Source organism: Clarias gariepinus, chromosome 16, assembly GCF_024256425.1.
Source record: "Clarias gariepinus isolate MV-2021 ecotype Netherlands chromosome 16, CGAR_prim_01v2, whole genome shotgun sequence".
NCBI lineage: Eukaryota > Metazoa > Chordata > Actinopteri > Siluriformes > Clariidae > Clarias > Clarias gariepinus.
The window spans coordinates 5,036,345-5,055,077 of record NC_071115.1 but is presented as its reverse complement, the minus strand read 5'-3'; the positions used below and the strand labels follow the sequence as shown (position 1 = coordinate 5,055,077).

Below are 18,733 nucleotides of genomic sequence, written 5' to 3'. Positions count from 1 at the left end.
ACCATCACAGATGTCAACATTCATCATTATAATTTAATTAATTGATTGATCAAATTCTCGAATCATCTCAGCCTCAGTGCTTCTACTATATGTTTGTGTGTGTGTGATTTTTCTGTTTACTGTAGGATGCATGCCCTGGCAACATGCTTCTTCACTTCCTCCACTCTTCTCCCTCCCTTCCTCTCCCTCACTTCCTCTCTTCCATCCCTCCATGTCGTCCCCGTGAGTTATTTCTGTAAATGGTTGAGCTACGAGATTAAACTTGACAGCTGTCTCAGAGGCTATAAGTACACGATCCTCTGCAGCTCCTCTCTCTCTCTCTCTCTCTCTTTCTCTCTCTCTCTTTCTCTGGGTGTCATGTGGGTTTCAAAAGCAGTTTTTTTTTTAAACAAACATGATCCAATTAGATGCCTGACGTTGGCCAGTCTGCCTGTGTGTGGTTGTGAGATCAGTTATTAAACCATGTGACTTGGATATCCCTCTGCCCCTCCAACACACACACACTCTTTTTCTCTCTCTCTCTCCCTCTTTGCGTATTTTCCTAGGTTTGTTTTCAGCTCCTTTTCATTTTCCTTCATATTTTACTAAACGCGATTTATGCCAATTGGAACGTAATTACGTTGGATAATAAAGCTGCAGAAACACCTTCACATCATCTGAATATTAAATAAAAACATCTGAATCGTTCAAATTTCACTAAATTATGTCTGTTTGATTCATGTTGCGTTAGCCGTCCATGCGGTAGCTTCCGTTAGCTTTCTTTGTCCAGTATCGGCAAGATTAGCATGCTATATTCTGACTAGCTTTAGGTCTCGATTTTGTATATTTACATTGAACTGATTTAGTGATAAACAATGTTTTATCATGTAGCGGTTAGCACTATCGCCTCGCACCTCCAGGGTCTGGGTTCGATTCCCGCCTCGGGGTTTGTGTGCGTGGGGTTTACATGTTCTCCCCGTGCTTGTTGGGTTTCCTCAGGGTACTCCGGTTTCCCCCCCACAGTCCAAAGACATGCTGATTGGCGTTCCCAAATTGCCCTGAGTGTGTGAGTGTTGACCAGAGGTTCTATCATTAGTCTAAATAGAAACCTTTGACTGTGATATTTCCCTGCTCTGACTCCTGTCCTGTCCTCTCTGTGTGTGTGTGTGTGTGTGTGTGTGTGTGATAGACTCGAAGCAGAACGGGGATGCGGCTAACGCAGCCCTGGCTAACGAGGACTGTCCCACAATAGACCAAGTCCTGGGGCCGGACGACAGGAGTCCGGCGACGGGGACCGGGCGCTACCCGCACGACCGCGCCTGCTTCCTGCTCAGCGCCGGCGAGTTCCGCACCACCGACAGCAATGTCAGGAAAGGTACGCGCAACACACACACACACATACACACCTGACCATTAACAGCACATGTTATAGACTACAACGCAGGTAAGGTATCTTGCATGGCTGAGACTGCACAACACACACACACACACACACACACACAAATTGCAAATCATAGTCTAATCATACCAAATATATACTACTTATATATTTTTTACTATACTATATACTATGCAGTGCCTTGCAAAAGTATTTACCCCCTATACATTTAAAAAATATCTACTTCTACCTGGAAACAAAATGAATCGTGAACCTAATATTTAATTCACACAAAATGTTTAACGTCACGTTATTCATTTATTTATGGCCAGCCATAATGGGTTCTTTCCTGTTTTGTGCCATATAATTTCAATTAAGTCCAAAAGTTTAAGGGGGTGATTACTTTTGCAAGAACTGGTTTTACTGTATAAACCTTGCAGTATACTGTAAGCACCAGTATAACATCACGCACACTGTCTGGCCCCAACCTGCTGCTCTTCTCACCCCCACAGTCATTTCACCTCTCTCTCCACTCCAATCATCCACTCGTTAGCCTGACCCCGCCCACATACACAGATCATCCCCCCCCGTTAGCATAGGCCACACCCATGGTTAGTTTTAACGCAAGGTTATACTTTGACGTGCAAGAAGCGTAGCGCTACAATGCAGTCCGTGTTTAAAGAAGATTGTTAAATCTTCCATGTTTGCAGTGGGTTCGAAGACGAGATTAGATCAGTCAGGAATAAAACCGAACACTGAGCTGAACATCTCACATAACACACATTCACCATATCAGTCTACTCCAACACACACCTTTCATATCTGTCTGTCTAACTGTATCTAAACATCTATCTTACTGTCTGTCTGTCTGTCTGTATGCCTATTGGTCTCTGTCTGTCAGTCTGTCTGTCTATCTGTCTGATTGTGTCTGTCTGTCTGTCTGTCTGTCTATCTGTCTGATTGTGTCTGTCTGTCTGTCTGTCTATCTGTCTGATTGTGTCTGTCTGTCTGTCTGTCTGTCTGTCTATCTGTCTGCTTGTGTCTGTCTGTCTGTCTGTCTGTCTATCTGTCTGATTGTGTCTGTCTGTCTGTCTGTCTGTCTGTCTATCTGTCTGCTTGTGTCTGTCTGTCTGTCTATCTGTCTGCTTGTGTCTGTCTGTCTGTCTATCTGTGTCTGTCTGTCTGTCTATCTATCTGTGTCTGTCTGTCTATTTGTCTGCATGTTTTTGTCTGTCTGTCTGTCTGTCGGTCGATCTGTCCACCTATCTATCTAATGGTCTGTCTGTCTTTATCTCTGTCTATGCCTGTATGTCTATCTATCTGTCTATCTCTCTGCACATTCTACCATTAATCTATCTATCTATCTATCTATCTATCTATCTATCTATCTATCTATCTATCTATCTATCTATCTATCTATCTGTCTGTCTGTCTGTCTGTCTGTCTGTCATCCTGTTCTTCTATCTATCTGCATTCCCTGCCTTTCTATCTGCCCATATATGTGTCTGAATATCCATCTATCTTTCTGTCTGTCTGTCGTCTTTCTGTTTATTTAAATATCTGTCCACCTCCCTACCTGTTTGTCTGTCTGTCTGTCTGTGTAGCTTAATTTCTACTCCTCTGTTTGTCTGTGTATCTAAACATCTGTCCATCTTTCTGTCTGTCTGTTTGTTCAGCTGTTTAGCTAAACGTCCGAATGACTGTCTGCCTGTTTGTCTATCGATCATTCTGCTTGTCTTCTCTCTCTGTCCCTCGGTCTCTCTGTCTCACTCTGGATTTTCTTGTCATTCATTAATTCATTATTTTATTCTCTCTCTCTCTCTCCACTCTTTCTCCCTCTGATTGTTTTTTTCCACCTTTACCGATTTCCCTTCATCTTTCCTTCCACATCTCCGTCGTTGTCCTTGACTTTGTCCCTCTTCACCGTACCGTACCACTCTCCTCGTATCACCAATCTCTCCATTTTGGTCTGCATGTTCTGTCACTGCCCTCTCGCTGACCCCTGAATGACCTTAAACACCCCCCTGACTCCCACACCTTTTTATGTAAAAACAAAAAAAAAAAAACGTATAAAAAAAAAAAAAAAAAAAACCCCAACCAGTAGACGCTGCAGCTGTCGGTGCCGCCTCCCCCCTGGGAGAGGAATGGTTCAAGCCGGAGGGGCCTCTGCTACAGCAGGACCTTAACGCTAACTCCGCCTCCTCCTGGATCAAACCATAGCGGCACAGAGGTAACGGTCCAGACGCGCTGCTGCCGTGCAGAAACATCAAGACCTTTCTCTTTAAAAAAGAATAAATGTAATTGACGGAATGAGACGCATTTAAACATTCAAACTTATTGAAAGAGTGTATTCTGTATCGCAGAAACACACACACACACACACACACACATATTGGTGTCACATGCTGTAAATTTGTCACTCATCTAAAGGTCTTGTTTTCGCAGTTCACACACACACACACACACACACACACACACACACACACACACACACACACCAATGCCATAATGTTTGCATGATTGTTAAAATTCTTGTTATTGTGATTGTGTTATTGTGCCAAATGTTTCAATGTGAAAAGAGTTATAATGATGTTTCCACATTTTCAGGGTGTTTTAACCTGAGTGTACGGGTGAGGGCTTAAGTGTGTGTGTGTGTGTCCATTATGTGCATCCATCACGTTATGTATGACTATGTCTTTCCACACCTTCTCCAACTCTTTCACACTCATATAGCTCTCCAACATTTCTCTCTCTCTCTCTCTCTCTCTCTCTCTCTCACTTACTCTCTCTCTCTCTCACTCACTCTCTCTCCATGTCTCTCGGCCACGTTCCAATCACACCAACAAATGCACAGCGTTCACACCTCAGTAGGCTCCGGGCCGGGTCCCTGGCGTTAATGCTGTTTGGACCGTTGGTTGTGTAAATCCCACCGTGTCAGTAGTGTTAGTGAGGAATAAAACATTTGACATGCTGTTTCGGGTAAATAATCAACCTCAGAGCGATGATGCGCTAAGGTGCGATGTTTCCTCATATACAAAATCCGTATTCATGAATCAACAAGAGTGTACTTTTTACAGTAACGATATATCGACGTTTCCAATATCTGTGACACAAGTGAAGGGTTTGACTGCGAAATCAACATAAACACCACTTGGAATTTTCTCCCAAATTTAGCCTCCTCCTATTCGTCTCACTGTTAGTGCACTCGCTCATCAAGGAGACGGCCACCAACCATAGTGGGTGAGAGCTACTATCATGTGCTTCCCCCAAAACATCTTTTCAAACTGCTACTCACGCAGGTTTTTATAACACATTCGGAGGAAAGCACTATCCACCCCTTCCGCTTGCATGGTTCTCCAGTGCCACTATGATCGATGTGAGAGTGTGTTTATGCCATCAGTCCTCTCTTCCCATGAGAGATCGTCCAAGCTGCTCTCTAGACTCCTGCCTACAGATGGCTGAAGCATCACCTGGGAATCGAACTCGCAATCTCCAAATGATGGAGTGCGAATACACTTCTGTTACACCACTCAGGAGCCATTGCTCATTTGGGCAAATTGTTATTTACTCCCGACACACAAGACGGTTTATTTAATAATCGCTATATAACTTTCCTGACATGAGATGCACATACTGTGTGTGGGCAGCTGTTGGTTAAACAATGTATACCCGTCCTATGATAGTAAGCCGAGGTAAAATGAAACTAAAACTGATAGAGGATGATCTCCTAACAATCATCTTCAACAATCTTTCTGATTAAAAAGGTCTTGTGTGCAACAACAATCAACATTTTTTTTAATTTAATTTAGATTTTTTTTAAAAATACATTTACATTTACATTTGGGCATTTGGCAGACGCTCTTATCCAGAGCGACTTACATTTTTACACATCTATTTTACATTACACAAATAAATTTTTACTTAATTTGCTGCCACTACATTTTAATCAAACAATCGAAGCAACATTTCTAATTAAAACTCAACCAACTTTAGATTGATACTTAATTGCATTTTTACATGGACGCAAACACAACTGCAGCCTGATTTATCCATTGTGACAAACTTTTGGATAAAATCATCATTCAAACTTATACAAACACTTTTTTTTAGGGATGCACCGAAATGAAATTTCTGGGCCGAAAACGAAACCGAAATTTTTGGATGCACTTGGCCGAAAACGATACCGAAACCGAAAATGGCTTCATTAAAAAACATGTTTAAAATATTTTCTTTTTGTTTGTATTAAAAAAACTACAAATTAATTAAAATTATTGCAACTTTGCTGTCCTCATCTGAAACTTTGAAGTGCTTCCAAACCACCGACATACTCCGTGTTTGATGCGTAATGACAGTGCGAACGAGACGGGAGGATGGGAGAGGCGTCGCGACAATTTCGGCTTTTATTTTCGTCGCTTTCTTACGTTTCGGCCGAAACCGATAATGCTATTTCGGCCGAAAATTTTCGGCGGCCGAAATTTCGGTGCATCCCTACTTTTTTTTGGCATTTGTGGTTTTTAACACCATTGTGACTTGAAACAAAACATGAACAACATTTTCCGTATTTCATTGGATGATGGAACACGATGTTGAGGTTTAAGGCCACTTCCATAGTTAATGAAAGCACCAGGGAAGTCCATGACTGCTGGGGAAACTGCAGCGTCCGTGTCGATTCCCTGATCGTGCTACAGAAAGTAATGGGTCTTTATGGATGTGTTGCATTTTGCTGTGTAAGGCCGCTGCATTTTCCCCAAGTATAAACATGTTTAAAGCTTGAGGGGGGAAGAAGTCCTCGGATCGATTACAAGCCGTTTTGCAGTGAGTCCCTTCATTACTCTTTACGTTATAGCAAATATGAACAGTAGTTCCTTTAAGATCCTCTCTTTTTCCTCTTTATTGTAAAACAAACATTATCTTGTTGTGAAGACGTTCCTTTGGTATAAAAGACGCTTTAAGAAAGCGCTGACACTGGAGACTCCTTCCGTGGACGTTACCTGGTCGTCTCCTTGAAGTGTAGTGTAGTATCCTTGTTACTATAGAAACGCTGACATAATAGAATGACCGAAGGCCACTTCATGTTTTTCGCTCATACCTCACCTGAGTGTGTGTGTGTGTGTGTGTGTGTGTGTGGGTTTATTCTGTTTTCTAAGCTATGTTAATGTATATACTGTATCCTTCAGCCTGTGCAGTGTGTGTGTGTGTGTGTGTGTGTGTGTTGGGGGTTGGGGGCGGGTGCGGGAGGGGGTCAGGGGCTCTCTGACGAGTGTGTCCAGGCTGCGTTGTTTTTTCTGACGCGCTGTCGTTGTTTTCCCTTCTCCTCAGGTTGTGTCGTGTCATGCGTTTGTATGTCAGCTCTTGTTGCTACACCGTTACACTGTCCATGTCCGTGTTTGTCTGTGTGTCCCTTACACGTGTGTGTGCGTGTGTGTGTGTGTGTGTGTGTGCACACAATGAATTGTTTGGTGTTGCTGTGGCCTTTTCCTCCTCCTCCTCCTCCTCCTCCTCATGCGCTCTCACAGTGACCCGTCATCCTGCACTTCCTTTTACGAGCCCCTCAGAATCATAACACACACACACACACACACACACACACACACACACACACACACACACACACACAATAAATCATCGGCACCTTTATTGGCAGAATAAAGCTGTTAAAAACAAAGACCGTGTTTAGGCTGTGTGTGTGTGTGTGGTGTGTGTGTGTGTGGTGTGTGTGTGCGTGTGTGTGTTGTGTGAGCAGGGGGGCTGGGCCACTAGGTGGGCTTGCGTTTATGTTCTGTTCTTCTCTGTTATTGACTCCGACGGCAGTGTTTCAGGACAGAGAGCTCCGATATAACCACACACACACACACACACACACACACACACACACACACACACACACACAAGAGGTCAGGTTGTGCTCAAACACTGTCGTCTGAAGTGCAAGTCCTGAGTCTGAGGGAGTTGGGATACACCTCCTGTCTCTCCTCCCCCCCCTACACACACATACACACATACACACATACACACACATACAAACACTTTCTTACACACAGAAACCTATCACACACACACACACACACACACACACACACACACAGGGATGTCGACGACAATTACAGACTGTTGTATAAGGTGACAACTGTACAGACGGACTTCAACAAGGTCAGAGCTCTATACTGCAAGTGCACGTGTGAATTGATTGACACTTTTTTACAAAAATAGAGCACACACACACACACACACACACACACACACACACACACACACATATACACACAGTATGTGCATGTATTTATGCAGGGTAATATACTCGCAAAGCGGGTAAGTTTACAGTCAGGACGGTGTAAATCATACTGTAATTTAACCACACACACACACACACACACACACACACACACACACACACAGTATGAATCAGGTCAGAGTGCACACTCATAATTTCCTTATATACTGTACATGCCATATTCTGTCGGCAAAAGAGCAAACCGTCAAACGTTGAGATGAGTTTGGCTTTCATTTGCCTCTTTCGATAAAATTCTTAGTATTGTTTTTTAGAAGATATTGTGCTACTGATGTGTGTTTGAAATACTCACACACAATACAGGCCAAAAGTATGGAAGCAAACACTCTAAATTGTCAATGCTATTGAATGTGCAATAAGCATTTTTTTTTGTTTGTTTTAAAAAATATATATATTTGGTGACGTCCTTGATATTCCTGATGTCTCCATGGTTGCCAGTGTTAAAAAAAAAAAATTAATAAATTAAAAATTTAAATTCGGTATTGAAGCTGGTACTGCTAAGAAGCACCAAGCTTAGCCCATTGCGTTAGTACCTAGACATTGTTTGTTGGACTTACAAACAAATTGGACTTGCGAACAAGCTCTCGGAATGGAACTTGTTCGTATGTTGAGAACTTACTGTACCTATGTATAACTGTTTTGTGGGATTTACACACAAAACAGAACAAAAGTATGGAAGCAAGCGATAACTTCATCTTTTAAATAATGTCAGTCCAACAATTAAAGGTACAATAAGTATTTTTTTTAACTCATTTAAATTCGTGATGTCTATGTCAGCCAGCGTTTTGTAAATCTGAGAAAGGATAGTTTTTTAATGTGTGCTTTAAGCTGCCTTTAAAGCTAAGTCTAGATTTTGGTGTAGAATTTGAGCCAAAATAAATAGAAAATATGTTATTTTATACATTTCAGCATTTGAGCCCTATTGTTTATGGGTGAAGGTGTCATGGTGATGTAGTGGTAAGCACTGTCGCCTTGCACCACCAGGGTCCGGGTTTGACTCCTGGCTGGACTCGATTCCCATCTTTGTGTGCATGGAGTTCTTCCCATGCATGGTGGGTTTCCTCCGTGTACTCCGGTTTCTTCCCACAGTCCAAAGACTTGCAGATTAGGCTAATTTTGCATTCCCAAATTGAATGAGTGTGTGTATGTGTTGTGCCCTGCGATGGATTGGAACCATGTCCAGGGTGTACCTTGCCTCGTGCCCTAAGTCTCCTGGGATAGGCTCCAGGCCGCACTCGATCCTGAATACAGGATAAAGCGGTATAGACAATGAGTAAGTAAGGGTCGTCATGGATTACTCACTTGGATCAATTGGCTTAGTGGGCTGATGCTGGGATGCTGGATTTGTCCATTCTTCAAGGATGTCTCCAGGAAAGAGGTCCACCAGTTTTCATCAATCAAAGCGAACAATGTCAGGCCACATGTCCGACTGTAAAGGAAGGACTACTTTGTTGTTTTTTAGTAGCCGATTAAAATAAACACAACGATAATAAGCACAGTGTATGAGTGCAAGGTACGAAACCACCACGACTGACTTTAGATTCTTTGTACCCAGCACCTGGTGGCCAGTTCCGCAATCCAAATGTGTAGTTATAATATGAGGAACAGTTTCGAATTTGTGTACTCTGATAATAAAAACAGACTTAACGAGGATAATAGGACCAAGCAGAGATTATATACACTGAGTTTAATGGGTTCCAGATGTTGAAAACGAACAGACGGATGTTTATCAGCCAGCAAAGTGCAAGGCTGCATAATCAGGCCAGGAGAAGCAAGGGAGGTGACGCTTCTGCACCATGGGTCATTAAGTGCTTAATAACACAAGCCTTACTACAGTAAGCTACATCGGATGAAACATTCAATTCTTAACTAGTGCATCTGAGTGGTTTTTAGAAGTTGTCTGAAAGGGATGTAGGTTTCTGAATCGGGTTCTGTGGACCCTGCACTTTTTAGTGTTGGTTTCTGCTCAAGAACCCCCAGTTCAACTGAGGACAGGCTGTTAAAGAGCTGATCAGTTGAACCAGCTGGGGTGACGGCATGGAGACGTTAAAATCTCTTGGAGTTTTCCAGGGAGTTCTTACCAATAAAAAAGGTGATACTCAGATGAGCCAAAACATTTAAAGCTTCTGTCTTATACAAGGTTGGTCCTCTATTTTGCCACTTAAACAGCTCTGACTTGCCAAGACGTGTGTTGTGTCTGGCACCAAGACATTAGCAGGAGATCCTTTAAGTCCTGTGAGTTGTGAGGAGAAGCCTCCATGGACCAGGCTTGTTTGTCCAGCACGTCCTACAGATGCTCGATCAGATTGAGACCTGGGGACCCTGAAATCAAACCATTCCCATTCACAAACAAATGCAGTTGCAAGTGATTACCTGGTCTGCGATAATGTTAATGGCGATGTGAAATAAAGTTTGTGAAATTTATGACATGTCTGCATGAATTCCCAGAACCAGGGTTTACCTGCAGTTACTTTTGCAGTACTAGCCATTCTTTCAGGTAGGACAGCATCTCTTGCCCTTGCATATTGATGAGGCTTTGTCGTTCAAAACTTTGGTGCTGGGTTTGTCCCTGGTCAGTAAGTACGCACCAGTCTTGACCGGGATCACCCCACAAGCTTTGCTGCTTCAGAGTTGCTCTGACCCAGTTATCTCGCTGCGACCATTTAGCGCTCGTCAGTGTTAGTGTTGGTGGCTCAGTGGTAGGCTCCTCGGCTTCATTCACAGCCAAAGCCCCGTACCCGACCACTGTAGTTGCAGTGGTCGTGTCCCCACTGTGGATAGATCAGTCCACATTTTCCATCCCATGATTGTTTTTATGCTTAAAGGCAAGTGCTTGAATTTACAGTCTTTAGTTTGGATATCATTAAAACCTCTTCACTGATTTTACTAAAAAAAAAAGACAAATCTGGGAATCTTGGAGACATGAATTTTACCCTTTGTTCACCAATTTAACTGTGGCGGGAAACTGATTCTGAAAACGATTTTTTTGTTGTGTTCGAGTACAGACTTAAATTTAACCAGTTAAAATAATGCAGCATATATATATATATATATATATTTTTTTTTTTACAAATTTTACAAATACACATTTTTACTAAGCCTATCAATGCTTCCAAACTTCTAGCAAGTACTGTGTGTATTCTATAAATCATAAATATGTTGTGTTCTTCTTTTCACCATGTTTAAGTCTTGATGTTTTTTCGTTCTTTTTGATATTGGACTTCATTCCCGCATCTTTTCCTCCTTTCCCATTACGCCCCCCCCCCACCATCCCCCCACAATCTCCCACTGACACTCCTTCTTACCCACTGTTGCCATGGAAACAGTGGAAGAGAGCATTCTGGGACTGAGCAGGACGATATGGGGATACGAGAGGGGAAAAAAATACACATAAGAGTGTGGAATTATGAAGCGTTAAACACATGATGAACTCATAGACAAGATGGCTGCGGTTCAGGCAGCGTTGTTAGTTTTTAAATTGAGACCCTGACATCCAGACATCCAGTCATGCTCCCAAGATGCACTGTGATTATTATTATTATCATTATTATTATTAATATTGTTATTATTATTATTGTTATTTGGTTTCTTCTCTTGCTTTTATTTTTATATGGCTGTAAATGTTTATTATTTGCGGTGATGTGTTGATCATTGCCGTTCGAGCGCATCCAGAGTTTCAGTCATTGTTTTTACTCTGATTGCAAAAAACTCCTTCAGTTTCTGCTCTCGCTCCTGACTGCGGTGTGACCCGGGCACACCGTACTCCATTCCCTCTGCTGGAGCGGCGTAGCACGTCAGCACTGCAGTCTCTCTCTCTCTCTTTTCTCGCTCTCCATCTCTCCGGTTCCTCCTTGCACTCCTTTTGATAACACAGCATTGATTTTTCCGTGCCGTTAGTCAAAGCCCAACTTCTAAATCATAGTCGTAACCAGAGAAGAGAGCAGCAAGATCCAACAGTAATGCAAAAGATCTTTTCATTATAATTTTTTTTGGCCAAACCCTTGATCAATCATTACACATGCAGCCATTACTGATCGGCTCAGGTCACTGTGGTCAGCCCTAAACTGCCCCGGGTATTTATTGAGGTTAAGCTTCTTAAAGAACCCTCACAGATTTCAGCTCACCAGTATAATACTGTGACTTGTGGCACCAGATAAACTGCAACTTTATTTTTTCTACTAGTTCAGTGTGAAAGGTGCAGTATAAATGTTGGTACCTATGCAAAAAAAAAAAATATATATATATATATCAACAGTCCTGTAGTAGCACCACCTGTAAGGAACTTGTTTGCGTATCTGTTCCATGACACCAAATGTAGCTCTGCATGCGGTTACATTACATCATATATCATTATAAATAATTAGACTTTGCTTCAGGTCTAACCGCAGGCCACCCTGTCGTTGATTATTTTCCCGTAACTGCATCCCCCTGAGTGTGCTTCATTCTTTAATGTCAGGGGTTGAAGTCAAGGATGCGTAAAATGTGTCGTTTCTTTAATTTCTGCTAATGTACTACACACTTTGGGAAGCCGGCATGTTTGTGTTTGTGTGTGTGTGTGTGTGTGAGAGAGAGAGAGAGAACAGGGCTATTGTACACTCCTCTCATGACCACACACTGCTTCTCTCATGTATGATCTCCGCATACATGTTTTGTGTTTTCTACTGCATATTGTTCTTTTGTTGTTGTTTTTTTTTTTTTTATTTCAAGTGTGTAACATTGTATTGTGTGTCACTCTTGTGTATTGTCATAATCCACGTCATTGTGTTTGATGTGTGTAATGGATTTGTGGAGGTGTTTCTTCTGTTGGTTTGTGAGGATCATGACATGCACATGTACATCTCCTCTCTTCTGATGGAGAAATATCCAGTTTTGGATATCGTAAATATTAACCTGGATTCAGTCGTAAATTTTTTTTTATCAAACTCTTATTATTATGGATTGGATATATGGAAATGTGTATATAAATTATACATGTATTCAGGGTTATACATAAATATATATTTTATATATTTTTTTAGAAATTAAGGAAAAAAATATTTTTAAAATATTTTGTATGTTTTTATGTATTTAAAAAGATAGATATCAAAATAGAATGGAATATATATCATTAAATATAAAACCTTTAATATATAAATACATATCATTCAAAAAAATCATTACATATAAAACCTTTAAAAACATAAATTAAGAATATGTTCTTAATTTATTTAGGGTTATAAAATTTTACGCCCACAAATTTTGTTTATATTTATCTGTATAACGTTTTTAACAATTGTTATTGTTGCAAAGAAGCTTTACTGGATCAAAAAGAAAATTAGGGAAATAAGTATGAAATATGTGCAAAACATATGTGTACAGTAAATCAAAATTATCAGATTGTCCTGACATAGGTACTGGTCAAAACTCGTAGTCAAACCAGGGCGTTCAAATCAAACTGGAACTTAGTGTTCTGCTTATTTTATTTATTTATTTAGCTGTTTATTTATCTTAAAAGTGCATAGTTTGTTTTCTGTTCGTTTTTTTTTATTATTTTTGAGTCAAAAAAAAAGAAAAAAGTGTACTCGTATTGTACTATTACAGGTTCATACAGTAGAAATAATTAAGTGCCAAAGCATAAATCATTTATTACAGGATTTAAATAAACAGGCATAAATTTGTATTCTTGTAAAACTAGGCCCTTTTTTCCTCGGCTAGCTAAATTTCTTACAGAAAACAGGAAAACGATCTAATTTAGATTTTAAGAAATTGACAGAGAAGGTGTTTTGACTGCTGAAGCTGAAAACTGTAGAACAAACCTAACGCTATGTTGCAGATGTAATCTGGAATCCGCAGAATATCAACCTTTATTTGTAGCCTTTACGTCGTGTCAGGGTGGATTGTTAAACGTTAACGTAATGTGGTCAGTGTTGTTTTTACGTCTTTTCATTAAACTAATTCTAAATGTCATAAATTACCTGATTCCCGCCGTGTCCTTGTCGCTGTGGAGTTCTCGAATTAACGTTGCCACAACATTGTTACGACCCTGCTGAATTAGTATGCACAACATCATTTAAAACTGTTGTTAATAAACTGTTGTTAATATTTAAATATGACCTACAGAACACCTCAGATTGGCTATCAATTATTATTATTATTATTAAATAAAAACTTTTACGACTGAATCGACTAACATGTAGCAGGTGTAATATTTCGCCCTCAGTTTACTCATCTCCCATCCCACCCTCAGGCCGGCGCTACAGTGTCCGTAGTGTTACTAAGGTCTGACCTGAGGTACGTACACACTACACACACGCCCACACACACATACACTCGCAGCTGGCTGTATGTTAGTATAAGTCGCTTGCATGACAGAGCTTAGCTATAAGCTTTAAATCCTGAGCTAATCGATACAGACGTCTGCTCTGCTTTTGGTTTAAATCGTTAAAATCAACGTCTAAGAGGAATTCAGCAGCGACACGTCACGGTACGACGACCTTAGAGCCGTCCTGATTCTTCATCCATACTGTAACGCTTACCAAACATGTAAATGTTGTGTGTGTTTGTATGTCGTATGAGTAAAGTACATTAGCAGCACATTAAAAATGAAACCCAAAGAAGTGGGCTAGTCGCCCGCATCCTCCACCTCTGGCCCAGCTGGAAACTGGGACATGCTCGGTGCGCGATGTGCCCTCGACGGTCATTCTGCTTGGTTAGGTGGAAAATTCGGTTTTAGAGTCAGGGATCGGATTTTCCAGTGGTGAAAGTGGAGTAGTGCTTTTTTCTGTATGGTGCTCCTGGGGCTAGTCATGTGACCTCGGGCTTCACTTACTCACTGATTCCGAAAGAGGTCGAGGAAAGAGGAAAGAGAGAGAGACGAACAGAGAAAGACAGAGAATGAAATGGGAGAGACAGGCAGGCAGAGTGCGCGCTAATAATCAGAATAATAGGCCACTGAGAATAAAACTGCACCGTGTGAACACCTGCGTCAGAAGCGTCCACGTGAGAGGGTGGTGTAATCATCCGCGCAACAGGAAAATACTCACCACGTCAACACATTATCCAATCATTTCCCTCATGTGGGAGTAAATGTAACAAATTAATATTAATTGAGGTGACGAGTCTAGAGGAAGGAAGTTCAGCGTTCCCTGTGAGCTGTAAGGATCCTCCGGCACGCTCTTCCTGTTTAACAAGTGTGAGAGCAAGTATACGCTTCTGACATCACTGCTTAATTAGAAAGAACTGAAATGCAGAAACGCGAATATTGTTCCCATCTGGGTCCAATGAACTGAACTTTCTCAAAGACGGAAAAAATACACAAAAAACATATCGTCCATGTAACTGTAGAAAGTCAGACAGCAAGAAACAAAAACTTAAATAAAATCCACACCACACCACAATGAGGATAAAACATCTGTTTCTTTTAAACGTGTGTGAGAACGGTAATGTTATGTGAGATATAAGGTTAAGGAGATCACACTTTAACAGCAGCTGTAATTCATACGAGGTGTGTTCGAGTCAAACCGGGACTTTTTATTGCGCAGAATAACAGAACAAGATTATTCTCCTTTTATTTCTCGGTATATTCCCATGCCTCACACCTAAAATTCTGGCCCCCCCAGGAACTCCTTTAAGGTTTACCATGTGGAAATGTCTTGGAGCGAGGTCAGGACTGTACGGGGGATGTGGCGATAACTCCCAGCCGAGTTCCTGTAACGTGCAAGTGGTGTTGATAAATGATTGTGTACAGATTTCTTTATTTACATTTGGGCATTTATTAGACCCTCTTATGCACAGTTTCCATCATTGTATAGATCCTTATACTGCGTTTCCAGGTTAGTAACTGTCAGTCCGTCAGTTACCATCAGTCAGACACTGGTGGGAAGGGTTTTTGTTTGTGGCGGGGCCGTTTAACCCAAATATCTACAGTAAGAAAACGATTTTAGGCATCGCTTAAAGATTGCCAGTGACTTTATAACATTTGCGCTATTCAAATGTTTTACTGCGCCTAAAAGTCTCATCGCCGTGTCGCGCTTTCTGTAAATTTCAAACGCTTCTACGTCTTCAGTCCTCAGAAGTCCCGGTTTGACTCGAACACCCTTTGTATTATACCTCAGCACTGCTGAACTAATCTAACCTAATCATTGTGCAAAAAAAAGTAAGTGTAACATGACAAACTATGTTATGGTTTCCTTTTTTTTCTTATTGACTTTGAGAGAGAGAAAGAGGAGGCTGGTGAGGGACGACTATTTATAGCTGCTGTAATGTAAGTGAGAACAGGAACTGACTCGTTTCAGGCATATTATATTACATTAAATAAAAGATTTGTCGTTCTTAAATAAATAAATACATTTCGGTACGGTAACTTCGCTGCATCACACCACATCCTTGTTTGCTCTTTTCCCATGAGAGCATATTCTTCCACTGAAATTGAAATTATATCTCATAATGTCGTGTAATCTGCATAAATAAACACGTTAAAGTGGCAGGATGATAACCTTCAGGTTTTAGCTGCTCAGGTCTGAGAAACAGGTCTGGCTTCTGCTACCCAGCATGCTTTGCTGCTGTGTTGCTGATGTCTTTATTATAAGGGGCTGAGTGATTGTCATTAGTGCGGAAAACTACAGTCTCCGACTTAGACTTGCACACACACACACACACACACACACACACACACACGTGTGCACACTCACTCACTCATATACACACTGATTCCTGCATACCTCAGCACAGACCAGGATCACACCAGGGACTGAAGTAAAGACAGCAGACAAACCGACACCACAGACTTTCTTCCTAAGCAGATCACTATTCCTCCTCCGAAACATCCACCCTGAAAAAAAAAGTCTTTTATAAATAGAAAAGTGCTCACTGTGGTTGTGTGTCAGTGTGGAGGGATTCCTGTTGTGTACAGAATGAAGTGTTGATGATGTTATATTGCTGGCTTTCCTTCCTCATCCGTTTTCCAAATGAACCCATCAGTGTGTGTGGGGCAGAAATATTACACACAGAACATGTGTGTCTGCTTGAGTATTACAGTCGGATATACAGAATCTACAGTATGTAGCATAAAGATTAAATTATAAGAATAAATTTCTGTACTAAAACTGAAAAAGTAAAGAGAAATCATGTAAATTCTTACATGACATATCTATGCTTCCTATAAAAAAAAAAAACAATCGTTAAAAATGACATCATTTTATTACAGTAAATTATATTACATTTTTCTATTCCAGCTCGTTTTATGATACCCACTGCCAGTCAAAAGATTTGGAACACTGGATGTGTTTTTACTATTTTTTAAGAGTGAAATTAATAAATAAAGGCTTTTTTTTTTATATAAAAAAGTATATAATTAAACATTACATCCTGCAAAATAAAGACACTAACCAGACTTACATTATATATATATATATATAGCCTGGGACACAGTATACGAATTATATACACTATCCAGCCCCAAAAAAATAAACTCACCACGTGGATTTATCTAAGCAAATAGTTACGAGGCTTCCATGAAGATGGGATAATAACAGCAGTGACTAACATGGCTTGGCAGGCAACATGTCATTTAACCCGAACTGATACAGTGAAGAGCTTCTCATTTCTTAAACAGCCATGTCAGAAGACATATCCTGTGGTCATGGCAAAGATGTTTCAGAAGGGTCACATTATGGTCCCGCATCAAGCAAAGAAAACTACTAATACTAATAAACGAAAAAAAAAAGTTGCACTCACAGCGTTGTTTAATAGTGAAAGTAGGGAAATTTTCCCCAAGCACTATGCAAAGGGGACTGGGACTAAACTGCTGTGTAGCCTTAAGAATTGATTCGGTTTGCTAGAAAGCATAAGGAATGGACTGTGGAACAATGGAAAAAGGTTGCCTGATCTGATGAGTCCAGATTTACCCTGTTCCAGAGTGATGGGTGTATCACTTCATCTGCCTCTCCCTGATGCACCCATCACTCTGGAATGGGGTAAATCTGGACTCATCAAACCACATGGTGTTTTTCCAGTGCCTAGTGGCCCCCGTACCAGACTTTGGGGTCAGTTTTATGATCTGTTTTGAGTTGCTAGATTTGGTTTGGTCTAGGCTCTGCAACGTTACATGCACACAAAAAAAGAAGTGATGACCTGGATGTGCAGAATGACCAAGTTGTTCCATGAATGTTTCAATTTTTTCTTCCCTGATGGCATGGCCATAATCCAGGAGGGCGATACCAGGATTTATTGGGCGCAAATAGTGAAAGAGTGGTTCAGGGAGCACGAGATATCATTTTCACAGATGGAGAAATGGTTTGGCCACCGTGGAGTCCAGACCATTGAGAATCTTTAGGATGTGCTGGAGAAGACTTTACGCAGCAGTCCGACTTCCCCATCATCAATGCTCCAAAAAACAAAAAAAAAAAATAGAACCATTTGGACTGCTTTGACTGTTTTTCAGGGCCATGCATTTTTTTCCGAAAGAAAATGAAATAGATGTAACCCAACAGTAAACAAGAGATGCTTGAGTGTTCTTTTTACAAAAGACGTGAGATACATGGATATGTGTACAGGATGCCGTTGCGTTCGGCCTGTTCTCTTCTGACAAAGTGGGCTAGAAGTGAAAAATTAGTTAATTAGTGATCAAGATCCAACCTTTATCCAATCCTGAAATCTGTTCCAGTTTCTTAATGCCCTATATATGAATACTCTCAATTGTTTTTATAGGCTGATGTGTTTTTTAAATCATTTCAGAGAATTAAAATGAAATAAAAATGCACAGTTACTATAACGAAAGGTATTCCAAACTTTTGACTGGACAAAAAACAAGCTGAAAAAACACTGATGTTAGCACAAGGATGAAAACGGATGCGGAAGGAAAGCTCTAACGTGCTTTTGGACCACGTGAAGCTCATTCCTGTTACACATACACACACACACACATTTATCTACGCTATTACCATGTTGCACTGTTGTTTACTGTACTTTTCTATAAGCAACACCTTATATTCATGAATTTGCCTACATTTTTGTGCTCACGAGAGCTTCACAGGGTCCAGAGCATCGGACGAGACTTCAGCCTTAGAGCTTTGTGCACAGAGCTCTCAGGCTGCTGTCTGCCTGTCCGT

At 40.9% G+C, this 18,733-nt stretch overlaps 1 protein-coding gene across 4 annotated transcripts in view; it reads left to right on the top strand.

The window, feature by feature from the left end:
- kcnc3a (potassium voltage-gated channel, Shaw-related subfamily, member 3a) overlaps positions 1-18,733 on the top strand; it is a 111,151-nt gene that overhangs the window by 77,234 nt on the left and 15,184 nt on the right. For 3 of the 4 annotated variants that reach the window (XR_008365803.1, XM_053514748.1, XM_053514751.1), the window contains exon 4: positions 1,169-1,354. Coding sequence is in view for 3 of the 4 variants with exons in the window: in XM_053514748.1 (XP_053370723.1) it covers positions 1,169-1,354 (186 nt within the window). In the remaining variant the exon portion in view is untranslated. Of the gene's footprint in view, positions 1-1,168; positions 1,355-13,872; positions 15,008-18,733 lie in introns of those variants that run through there. The other variant, XM_053514750.1, reaches the window with a different exon arrangement.